Below are 12,427 nucleotides of genomic sequence, written 5' to 3'. Positions count from 1 at the left end.
CCCTTCTGGTTCTTCATCCTGCACCCCCACCCCCAGTTTACGGCTATAAAGAGTTTTATTCTGACTTACATCTGAACAAGAGCAGAAGTAAATATGTGCAGGTAAGAGCCCGACGCGCACTGCATTCGCTGGATTTAGCCAGGTAAATCTTCCCCTTTTCTTTGCGCGTTCTGTTGCTTGCACACATATGCACATCATTTTACAGTTTTAAAATTAGAGCTGCATGCGCTCGGCCCAGATACTCACATATATGGGCCTTTTCACATGAGTGACTCGCTTAAGAGGTCAATTTTAAATATCCCTCCCACCCTCTCTATGCCATTCTCAATTAATTTTCAACTCTGCCTTGTATTATATCTTCCCAACCCGACCCCATCACTCCAACTCTTCCTCCTCAAATCCTCCCTCCTGCTCTCCTATGGCCTTCCCTAATCATGCAAATCTACACGAGAGGGGTGGGGTTGGAAGGGATCACTACAGATTCACAGAGAACTGCCTCAGGCTTTAGGCTGGTGCATCCTAACACTGAAAAAAGGTGTAGCAGAGCAGCAGAAGAGACCAGAAGAGGCAGCTTTCTGTTCTCAGTGCCTATAAAATGAGTTCAAAACCAACTTAGAATGCAGTCATCAATGAGTCAAGAAGCGACTCTGGGTGAATCTTACCAGTGCCGGCTTCCTGGCCAGGGGTACCAGAGGGTTGTTTTGCAGTGGAGTCTGTGGCCTGCCAAAGGTAAGGCTGCCAGGGCTTCCGGGACTGGATGGCGAGAGGCTGGGGCTGGTGGACTTCCTGTTTATCCGCCGGTACGACCTGGTCCCTTCAGAGCTGAAAGGAGAAAACCTTGCAGATGTTTCACCCCACATGGCCATTAGCCCTGGCTACAGGTGCTCTGGTAGCCCAATCATGGCTTTGAAAGCGAAAGCTGTGGGCAAGGGTCACCATTTAAAGTAAAGGGAACAATCTTTAGAGGGATTTCGGAATTTCACAACTCTCCAGACCAAGATGAGCTGAGGTGCTGATTGTTTTTAACCCTGTTCTGTCAGTTTAACCCTCACTACTCTGCCCCCTCCCCTGTTTCTTTTTATATGAACAGCTGACAGATGTAGTAACTGAACAGTAAAAAAAAAAAAAAAAAAGTCTTTCCTACCACTACTTAATCGTAGATTGCTTTTCTATGCTTCGGCTACTTCGTGGTTTTTGCTTATTAATATCACTGTAGTGGGGTGGAGGGTGACCTTCTGTACATCCCATGGAGCCCCACTCCACTCTCCTCCCTGCTCCATCATCGAGCAGCGGACACACACTCCTGTCGATATCTGCCGATCTAACCAATCAGATCCAACCAGAGCATTCTCTGTAGCCCAGGGTTCCGCAGGTACTGCTCTGGAACTTTCTAAAGTTCTAGACAGAAATCAAACCACCTTTTCATCCCTTGGACGTTTCCTACCTGAACGGGACAGGAGAGGAGTGCACCTGTTCCAGGGTCACAGAGCTGGTCGGATTCAGCACCTGACTGGGTTCGGATCCTCGACGCTGGAGGCCAGCCTCTGTCTCAGATCGCGTTTCCCAGAAGGCTGTGCCGCGGGCTTCTGTGGGGTTCCTGGAAGCAGGTGCCTGCCGCTGAGTGGCCCCCTCCAGAGTGCCAGGGGCACTGGACGTGGATAAGTGAGGCAGGACAGGGCCCTCTGGGATACCAAGAGACTGTGTGTCCAAGGCTTGGTGCAACACCTCTGATCGACCTAGAAAGAGATTATATAGTCGGCTGTTCTTTAGTTTCTGCAGGCTGTGGCGCCTTTCACCAGGCCAAGACAAAAATAATTCACAGGTGGCACTGTCCATGAGTTTTAGAGACCTCACAGGTCTCTTTCTTCAGAGGCGACGAGGGAGTACGTGGTCTCCCTCCCAAGGTCACGATCCAAAACCATCTGGGGATAATTCTTGAATTAGTCCACATAAAGTTATAACAGTCCACAAAAAGGCCACAGTCTTCTCCAGGCCTAATGGAGAAGTTACTTACCTGATAATTTCGTTTTCCTTAGTGTAGACAGATGGACTCAGGACCAATAGGTTTATGCTCCCCTGCCAGCAGATGGCGACGGAGTCAGATTTCAAAGCCAATGTCACCCTAGATACACCCCTGCAGTGACCTGGGCCCTTCGGTAAGAACATAAGAACATAACATTTCCCATACTGGAGCAGACCAAAAAGGTCCATCAAGCCTAGTATTCTGTTTCCAACAGTGGCCAATCCAGGCCATAAGAACCTGGCAGGATCCCAAGGGGTAGATAAATTCTAACCAGTGGATTTCTGCAACTCCACCTTAGTACTGGTTAGCTGCAATATTGGTGTCTTATGTGGCTAAATTCTTGCCAGATAAAGAGATCTGGCTAGAATTTAGCCAGACAGGTCAGGGGCATTTCTGGGATGGGCAGTAGGCATTCTGGGGTGGAGCGGAGTTCGCCTGTTAACTCTGGCTGTGCTATAGGCAGGTCTAAAGTTAGTTGGATACACCTATCTGGCCAACTTTTAAGATAACAAGGTATATTCAATGGCACTGCATAATACACCGGTTAAGTTCTCTTCAAAAGCCACTGTGGACATACTATTGAAAAAACTTGATTAAAACTGGATAACCATAACTGTACTCAACCAAACATTGAACCCCAGTAAGAATACAGATGCCCTGATCTAGGGACTGGATGACGGCTTACCCATAATCTCTTGGAATCGATATCCACTCCACGGGCGAATCCTTGGCACAGTTCTTGGGCAGCCGTGGGTGGGATGCTGAGTCCATCTGTCTACACTAAGGAAAACAAAATTATCAGGCAAGTAATTTCTCCATTTCCTAGCGTGCAGCCAGATGGACTCAGACCAATGGGATGTACAAATGCTATTCCCAATCGGGGCGGAAGGCTGCCCGCAGTCTGATTAATACTGCCCTTGCAAAGCCTGAATCTTCTTGGGCCTGTACATCCAGGCAATAGAACCTGGAGAAGGCGTACAAGGAGGACTACATCGCCTCTCGGCAGATATCGAAGGGAGACAGCAGTCTAGCTTCCGCCCATGAGACCACCTGAGCCCTAGAGGAATGAGCTTTAACCTGAGAAGGTAATGGCTTTCCTGCCTCCACATAGGCACCCGTGAGCACCTCCTTAATCCAGCGAGCTATGGTCTCCCGCGAAGCTGGTTCACCCTGCTTCCTTCCACTGTGAAGGACAAACAGGCAGTCTGTCTTTCGGATCTGTTCCGAAACTTCCAGATATCCCACCAAGTTTCTACTGACATTCAAATGACAGAGAAGGTGGCATTCTTCCGCATCCTTGTGCTTATCTAAGGATAGCAACGAAATGGACTGATTCAAATGAAACTCCGAGACTTCCTTGGGCAAGAAGGATGGAACAGTACAAAGCTGTAACGCTCCTGGAGTCATCCGGAGGAACGGTTCCCAACACGACAATGCCTGCGGTTCAGAGATGCGACGAGCCCAGCATATAGCCACCAGGAACACCGTTTTCAGGATTAATAAATGCAAGGAAAGACCACACAGCGGCCAAAAGGAGGACCCTGCCAAAAACTCCAATACTAGGTTAAGATTCTACAAGGGAACCGGCCACTACCATAGGAGTGCTTCACCCCTTTCAGAAAATGGGCCACGTCCGGATGAGCCGACAGGCAGGTTCCGTTCACCTCGCCCCTGAAACAGGAGAGCACCGCTATCTGGACCTTCAAGGACTTAAGGGCCAAACATTTATTCAAGCCATCCTGCAAAAATTCCAGAATTAGTGGGATTTTGACCACCCGAGGGGAGGGGACGGGACACTGCATTCCTCGCACCAGGCCTCAAATACTCTCCAGACCTACACAAACCACTAGGGACTTAGAGAACGTCCAAGCGCAGAGTAAGGTGACAATTACTGCTGCAGAATATCCTCGCTTCATCAGGTGAGCCCTTTCAAGGGCCAGACCGTAAGATAGAATCGAGTCGGATCCTCGTGAAGGACCAGTCCCTGTGCAATGGGAAGCACAGAGAGGGTTCTCCACATGTCTGCATACCATGTGCGCCTGAGCCAATCTGGAGCTACTAGTAGGACTAATCCCCTGTGGTGTTCGATTCTGCGAATGACCCTGCCAGCAGGGGCCACAGATGGAAGGCGTATAGCAACTCTGTTTCCAGCCAGGTCTGAACGAGCGCGTCTATCCCCAGGGACCACTGATCTCTTCTGCGACTGAAGAATTGGGGAACCTTTGCATTGTGAGATGTGTTTAAAAAAAGGATTGGATAAGTTCTTGGAGGAGAAGTCCATTACTTGCTATTAAGTTCACCTAGAGAATAGCCACTGCCATTAGCAATGGTTACATGGAATAGACTTAGTTTTTGGGTACTTGCCAGGTTCTTATGGCCTGGATTGGCCACTGTTGGAAACAGGATGCTGGGCTTGATGGACCCTTGGTCTGACCCAGTATGGCATTTTCTTATGTTCTTATGAGATGCGGCCAGCAGGTCAATAGTAGATCGTTGGGTCTCCGGTCTATCAGTATCAACGATCTACTATCAATGCCTACTCTCCTGGATCCAGATTCTCCCTGCTTAGAAAGTCCGCTCTCACGTTGTCTTTTTCTGCAATGTGGGAGGCCGAGATCCATCTGCAGATATTATTTCCGCCCATTCCATAAGGGGATCTATCTCCCATGACACTTGCTGGCTCTTAGTTCCACCCTGGTGGTTGATGTCCAACATTACAGGACCCTGTAGTCTGACTGAATTGTAGAAACAACAATCTGACTGCCCGGGCTTCCAGGCGGTTGATGTTCCAGAGGGCTTCTTCCTCGGTCCAACGTCCCTGGGCAGTCAGTTCCTGACAGCAAGTTCCCCAGCCCCGGAGGCTTGCATCTGTTTAATTGTAATTTAATTTACTTAGATTTACATTCCGCTTTTCGCACTTTTTTCAGCACTTCAAAGTGGATTACATTCAGGTAGGTATTTCCCTATCCCCAGAGGGTTTACAATCTAAGTTTGTACCTGAGGCAATAGAGGGTAAAGCGACTTGCCCAAGGTCAGAAGGAGCGACATCAGGACTCGAACCCTGGTCTCCTGGTTCATAGCCCACTGCTCCAACCACTAGGCTACTCCTCCACTATGAGGACCAGCCAGTTTGGAGAGGGCGGGGTACACCCCTGATCAGATGAGCTTCCTGTAGCCGCCACAGGAGCCGAGAGCATACTCCCATTGGTAAGTGGAGGCGAATCGAATAGTCTTAAGTCTGCCAGGGATACCCTTGGTGAGGCGAGGCATGCCTCACCAAGGGTCTGCCGATAGGACTGGGAGAGGGAGGGCTTATCGGCTGAGGTTCCATCCAGACAAGAGCAAGTGAGATGGCAGACTGCGCCTGTACGAAGGCCTGAAGGCCCTGAAAAAATTCCACCCAAGAGAAGGTGGCCGGGTCCATGCCTAGCCCAGAAGGTACTGTGGAAGGTGCCGCTGAATTTCCCTCTCCCATGGATGACCCAGTCCCTGGGGTACTCCGATCTGGGGTACTTCCAGTTAAGGCTGTGGCTGACCCATCCTCTGAATGGGAGAAGCTGGGCTTAGCAACGTCAGGGGAGGCCAACTCTCCCTGGGCTTCCTCACAGTGCTGACATAAGTTGGAATCCAGGTCAGACTATGCAGCTCTAATATGTCAAGCAGCGCAGAGAGAAAGGCGTTTATATTTCTTGGCTGCCGGAGCCATTGGCAGCAGTAACTGTGGGTGTTCTGTCGGCTCAAGCTTAAAGTTTTATGCGCACAGATTTCAGGCGCCTAGGCGGGAAGCGGCGAGGCGCATGCACAGCCCATGTGCCAGCTTTACCTGTATTCTGCGCTTAGTAGGTTGTGTGCGTATGTACGTACAGGACGTTACGCGCTCTGCACATACCGACATTCTATGGAGAGCAATATGGCGCGCGCAAGATGGTACCGCCATGGCTTACCAAGCCTAAAGTGGGGCCTAGCCCACCCGGAGGCCGCTCAACCCGCTCGGAAGCCCATTTCCCCTTGCCCCAACGAGTTCAAGAACGACAATGGTCCGGGCGCACCAAGCAAGGAGACTGGAGGAAGCCTTACCAAAATCCCTCCAAATGTCTCTGAATTGAGAGGTAAAATTTTTTTTTTTTTTTTTTTTAACTTATCTGGGCTCAACGCTTACCTGCTGAGTACAGAGATGGTCTCCGGCTGCGGAGGGAGAGGGCTTTGGCCATCACCGTTGCGCTCGGCTTCTTGCACAGCAAAGCCCTTGCCGGTAACCAGCTATCGGACCAAGGCACACCTCCGAGGGACCTTGGAAATCACCTCCACTGGGGGAGGGACCTTTAGGTATCACCACAGGAGAGCAGGGCTCAATCTTTTCCCCAATTTAAAAAGTAGAATTTCTTCTTCCAAAGGTACAATTCCCAGAGGGAAAGCATATGCTTTCCCTGAAACTCCAATGAAAAGATATTATTTCTGGGCATGACCACTGTAAAACAGAAGCTCTTCCACCTTGTCCTAACTATAAAATGTAAATCCTACGCCTGACTACAATATGATAAGAGTTCCTTTCACTTTGACCTCCATTAATGTTCCTCTCTCTCTCGTTAACCATTTCCATATTCCATTCATATCCCTTGTTACAATTGTTCAATGTATTAGACAAAGGAAACGCCCGATTTCCTGCAGTTTTTGGTTGAATGTAAACCGATGTGATGTGTAAAATCGAACACCGGTATAGAAAAATAAATAAATGCGCATCTGCTGGAGGCGGAGAAATACCGAAGGGCTGAGGTCACTGCAGGGGATGTATCCAGGGTGACGTCAGCTTTGAAATCTGACTGTCTCCATCTGCTGGCAGGGGAGCATAAACCCATTGGTCCTGAGCCCATCTGGCTACATGCTAGGAAATGTGGCTATTAAAATACTGCTGTGTGGTTTCTTCCTTACGAAGACCGCAGCATTCAGAGATAGGACATTACCTGCAACCAATGCTACGGGAAAGCAAAGTAATTGCTTGATAAAATATAAAGGGGTAAATGCAATATAAGAAAATGTTAGGAACTTTGAACCCCCGAGTCACTGCCCATCACCCTCCCTCCAAACTGCAGGGATACTGTTGTGAAAAAAAAGCAGAAACATGTAAATAGAAAGAAAAATTAAACTATTTGTAAATAGCAAGTAATGCACAATATAACACTGGGCAACAAATTCACACAAAAGTCATGTTACGGAAATGAAATTAGTCAATTCTTATACATTTCCATGTGCTAAACACGAATGTGACTGTGAAAATGCAAAATTGGCTCTAGTTTTTTTGTAATATGCAATAATATAATTACATCTTGAACTGTATGCCAATAGTAGGAGACCTACGGTTAATACCATTTGAAAAATGAAGTCATAGACTACGTCGTAGATTTCTTTGCTTGTCTCTTGTACACCTGCTCGGGAGCATCTCTGCGGAGTGTCCAGCAGTAGTCAGCCAGCATGAATATTTCAAATGCTCACCCTTTCTGACTGGGCTTCATATAGTACACTGCTGACGTCAGCTTACTCAGCAGCAGCATGGCAGTAGAACTGCATTGCATCAGAAAATGATGTAATAAACTCTGGATGATGTGTGCATGATGGTATTATGCAATATGATGCAATATTACATCATTCTAGGCTTATTTACAGTCCTGGATAAATTTACATGCCTAAACATAGAAAGTGAACTATATTAAATATCTTCAAAACGAGAGCCAATAAAAACTTTTCATGGTCATATTCGTGTTCAGCACATCAAGATATTATAGAGTAGGACCTTTTTAGGTCAGTAACACTTTCATTGTTGCCCAGTGTAATCAACCTTCTTTTCATTAAAGGATTAAGGGGAGGGTCTGTGTTTAGCCCGCTTAGCTGCAAAGAGCACAGGTACTGCCACCGTGGGTCCTTTGCAAAGGGAAACTACCGCGCTCCTTTCTTTCTGCGCACGCTGAAGGCGCCTGCGTCTGTGCAGGTAGGGGAGGGGACCTCCCCCCGAAAGGGTACACACACATGCTTTTAGCAGGACAGAGGCGGCCAACTTACCCAGGCAAGTGGCTTTAAAAACTGGCCACTAAAATTCTAAGAACGGCCAGCCCTGTATGCAAAAGTGCAGGAGTATAATATGATATGTAATTTTTTTACATGAATCCTGGTATATAAAAATGTTAAATAAATAACCAAGAAGGTAGCAGGGATTTGATAAACCTTTCCTGGGGGCCACTTCTAAAATTGCAAAGATTCTAGGTGAGCAGAGACACTAAGCTGCCAAAAGAATGTTTTTCTTAGTTTTGCTAGTTTGATCCCAAACCCATGGAAAAAGCAAACACCAAATATTCAAGATAGCCAGTAAGGCACTAAGGCAGCAGGCAAGTTTAGCCCAACACCCAAATCCCCCCCATTTACAGCTCAGCCGTTTCTTGAGTGGATGTGTCAGGAGTGGAAGAAATTCTCTGAGGTGGACTAGAGATGGGGGGCTACCTCCCCACCACCCCCCTTCCCCAAGAGTGGGACCTGGACTCCCTGCTTCCAGTGGACTTACCTCTTGCTAGGTTCTTCAGGGGGAGTGGAGGGGGCTTTTCCTCGCTCCGGGACCGCTGCGGGGTGGGCCGGGATGGCACCAGAATGGTCTCGTAGGTCTGGTTGCTAATTCCTGTGCAGCTCCATCGGTGCTGCGGGGGCAGGGCAGGTTTGCCTGCAGCCTGTGGGGAGAAGGTGGGCTTGAAGCACCTCTGCGAGGGGCTCACCTGCTAGAAGAGGGAGTCATTCATCAGATGCAGGAAAGGTGGCAGGCAGGATGTCAAGGGAAACAAAACAAACAAAAAACAAAAAAAAGAGTTCCGACCATAAAGGACAAATGTAAAGTGTATTAAGATGGAAAGATAATGGGCACGAGATAAGGGCAAAGTGACATGACATTTATATCAATCGCACGCTACGCCACACACACACATTACTGCGCTGGGACAAAGAGCAGCGGGGCTGAGAGAGGGGAGCAGTGCCGACACGCCGCAAACGTGGCACGGCCCCTAGCCCACCCCACCCGCTACCCCAGGTAAGGGTTTCAAAAACTCAGGCTGCCCTAAAGAGAGAGGCTTTACCCTCTGGTCCAGGTCTTCCTCGCTGTCGTATGCGTCTTCAGCTTGCGTATCCCAGTCGTAGTCAACGTGGACCTGTATGTTGAACTTCCCTGCCTGGGCCTGCTCCAGCTGAAACCCAAAACCATACCAGAGAGGAGATGGGCTTTGGTGAGAGATGACCTTCCACCTCAGCTTCCCAAGTCCCGACACAAGCCCCTCCCTCTACAAACAGCCAAGGGTCCCCACAGGGCGCACCGAAGAGGGGGGTAACACAATTTTATGGGCTGTGGCTCTCTCGCATTCATAAGAACATAAGAAATTGCCATACTGGGTCAGACCAAGGGTCCATCAAGCCCAGCATCCTGTGACCAACAGAGGCCAAACCAGGCCACAAGAACCTGGCAATTACCCAAACACCTAGAAGATCCCATGCCACTGATGCAATTAATAGCAGTGGCTATTCCCTAAGTAAACTTGATTAATAGCCGTTAATGGACTTCTCCTCCAAGAACTTATCCAAACCTTTTTTTAACCCATCTACACTAACTGCACTAACCACATCCTCTGGCAACAAATTCCAGAGCTTTATTGTGCATTGAGTGAAAAAGAATTTTCTCTGATTAGTCTTAAATGTGCTACTTGCTAACTTCATGGAATGCCCCCTAGTCCTATTATTTGAAAGTGTAAATAACCGAGTCACATCTACTCGTTCAAGACCTCTCATGATCTTAAAGTTACCCGAGGGATAGCAGCCAATCATCCCACGCAGCTAGAAATTAAACGCTTCGCTCCCCCCTCTTGCAGACTCCTTCCCTTCTCAAGGGCCTCATGCATCTCTCCCCCAAACATGTACCTGAGCAAGGAACGGCACATCCTCTGACGGAAAGAGATACTGACTTTGCTCAGTGAGAGAAAAGAGAGAAGGCTCGCCCTTACCAGCACCTCACACTCTGTGCGTTTCTTCCTCTTTGCGATGTCCAGAGCCGTCTCGCCCGCTGCATTCACTAGGCAGAGAAGCAGAGCAGAGGCTACACAGATCCACTAGGGTCAGCTGCCAGGCGAACGGAAACCTTCCTCATTACCCCCCAGGAACAGGAGCGCAGGCAGTGGGCACTGCCCCTCGGAACAGGCAGCAGCGCAAGCTTCTTTGCACTGGCTCGGCAATGCACCTCAACCCCTATGCTGCGGAAATCGGTTGCTACGGTTTCAAGGCAGCCCCCCACCTCCCTCACCGCGCTGGCTGTGTCCTGCCTAGCACCAAGGCCGCGGCCCAGCCTCCAGGTCCCCCCCCCATGCCTTGCAGACCAAAAGCTTTACTCACCTAGGTTAACGTCTGCCTTGCCCTTCAGCAGAAGCTTCAGGCAGTTGGGGCTATCGTACAGAACGCCGTAGTGGAGGGCCGTGTTCCCAGCCAGCGTTTGCCTATCCAGGATCCCCCTGTGGCGAAAAAAAAAAAAAAGGGAAACCCAGGTAACTGCCTGCCCTGCCACCAAGACGACCAAACCAAGGTGTCGACTTCACCAAGTTCTGCCTTCCAACGTGACCACAAAGCTGAGAAAAATGCTGCGCGTGGATCTCCAACAACCTTCCCGCGCCGCTCCAGCTCACCTACCCATTTTGGATGATAAAGTCGACCAGGGGCAAAGAGGACCTGTCAGCCAGGCGCACAGCCAGGTGCAAGGCAGTCTCACCCTGATCCTACGGAAACACAAAGAGTAATTGACCCTCGCTGAGCCAAAGCGGCACGTCGTATCTCGTCCAAAGCTTTTATAGAAGCATTTCAGCATCTCCAATCAAGACATAGACAGGACAAGTCTCAGGTTATAGCTCCATAGGACCTCAGAAAGGAAAGCACACCTGAATATTTGTACTACTTGGGAAGAGAGGGTGCTCTCAGACCTCCAACACCTGGCCAGGTCTTCTCAAGAGAGCAGCTCCCTCTGCTCTCATCCAGCCAGCGCGCCAGCAGAAGATGGAGACATACACTACAGTGAACGGCAACTGAACTATTACAGTGGCAGCCACACACCGCTTTTCATGTTGTTGCTTCCTCTGATGTGCCACACAGTGGCATCGCGTGCCAACATTTGCAAGCCCTTCAGAGACGGCGGGGGTGAGAGAACTGAAACGTGTAGGAAGGAATGGCACTTAAGAATTGGACAGTGGACAATGCTCCATTATCTGGCCAGACCCAGAGGGAGGCTCCCTTCTAAAGGAGCCGGCCATCCACTCCTCGCCAGACAGCCAAGGCCTCCAGTTTTGTGGTTGGCCTTCCCGCGATAATGTTTTGAAACAAGATGGAACAGTGCCAGATACTTTTTAATATTCTCATCTGCAGTGGCGTGTGTCAGCTCTGCAGCACAGGATTAGGAGGGCAGAAGCCAGAAGCAGCACGAGCCCTACAGAGGAGGGAGTCAAGCCCAGAAACTCAACTTTCTGGAAAAGCAGCTTCAAGCATGGGAAAACATGAAAGATTCAGCTAAGGGAAGGGTTATTGGAAAGCTCTAACCAGTTCTGGTTGTTATAGGTTCTCAGAATAAAGCCTATCTGCTTAGGTGTACTGCCGCCTTACCTGCCGAGATGAGGTGCACCTCTGACGTATTAGGACAGGCATGTGCCTGAGCACATCAGCATCCCCCCCGACCTGCAGTCCTCAACGGCCCACACATGCTCCCGCTTTAATCTGCTGAGGGCTAGGGACCATTCCCCGCTCACATTAAGTGTTTGGTGTCCTTGTGCAGAACTTACCTGCCCATCTTGGGTTGGTACTGGTTTTGTCAGATCCCAGCCCTCCGCGAAGGCCTGTAACAAAGCCAGCAGGTCGCGGTTCTGGACGGCTTCCGAAACCCGCTGAGATTCAGTCCGGCTCTCCTTCTCTACATACTTGCGGTCCACATACTTAGATACGATGTACTCCTTCCGTGCAGTCCTGCAGGACAGAACAACTCATTCCCCTCTGCTCCCCATACCGCTTACTTCTGTCCTTTCCTACTGTCTCCCAATCCACACACACACACACACACACACACACACACACCCCTTCTACCACTTCGGCTTTCTCCCCCGTCAATATCCCATGCGGGAGTTGGGAAGTGGTTTCTCTGGGTAACACTTTAACCCATGTGGATTTTCTGTATTCACTTTGCCTGTTCTGCATGCATAGGACTCCATGTGCTGTCCCCTCTCAGGCAAAAGGAGTTCAGATCCCATTCACCTCAATGAATTACAATGTGCAAGAAGGAAGACTTAACACAGAGCAATACTGGGGATGGGGGGTGGCGGGGGAACCAGATCTGGCTTAGGTTACAGATGCAGT

The 12,427-nt window shown here is 49.4% G+C and overlaps 1 protein-coding gene across 1 annotated transcript in view; it reads right to left on the bottom strand.

Moving 5' to 3' along the window:
- LOC115100564 overlaps window positions 1-12,427 on the bottom strand; it is a 117,387-nt gene that overhangs the window by 5,711 nt on the left and 99,249 nt on the right. The window contains exons 36-43 of the mRNA XM_029619081.1: window positions 11,860-12,040; window positions 10,724-10,809; window positions 10,433-10,548; window positions 10,048-10,115; window positions 9,133-9,240; window positions 8,574-8,781; window positions 1,445-1,736; window positions 663-822 (exon numbers count right to left, since the gene is read on the bottom strand). Coding sequence (XP_029474941.1) covers window positions 663-822; window positions 1,445-1,736; window positions 8,574-8,781; window positions 9,133-9,240; window positions 10,048-10,115; window positions 10,433-10,548; window positions 10,724-10,809; window positions 11,860-12,040 — 1,219 coding nt within the window. The remainder of the gene's footprint in view (window positions 1-662; window positions 823-1,444; window positions 1,737-8,573; window positions 8,782-9,132; window positions 9,241-10,047; window positions 10,116-10,432; window positions 10,549-10,723; window positions 10,810-11,859; window positions 12,041-12,427) is intronic.

This window comes from Rhinatrema bivittatum, chromosome 11 (assembly GCF_901001135.1).
Source record: "Rhinatrema bivittatum chromosome 11, aRhiBiv1.1, whole genome shotgun sequence".
In the NCBI taxonomy this organism is placed as follows: Eukaryota; Metazoa; Chordata; class Amphibia; order Gymnophiona; family Rhinatrematidae; genus Rhinatrema; species Rhinatrema bivittatum.
Note: the sequence above shows the minus strand (reverse complement) of the source record. Positions and strands in the feature narration are given on the sequence as shown.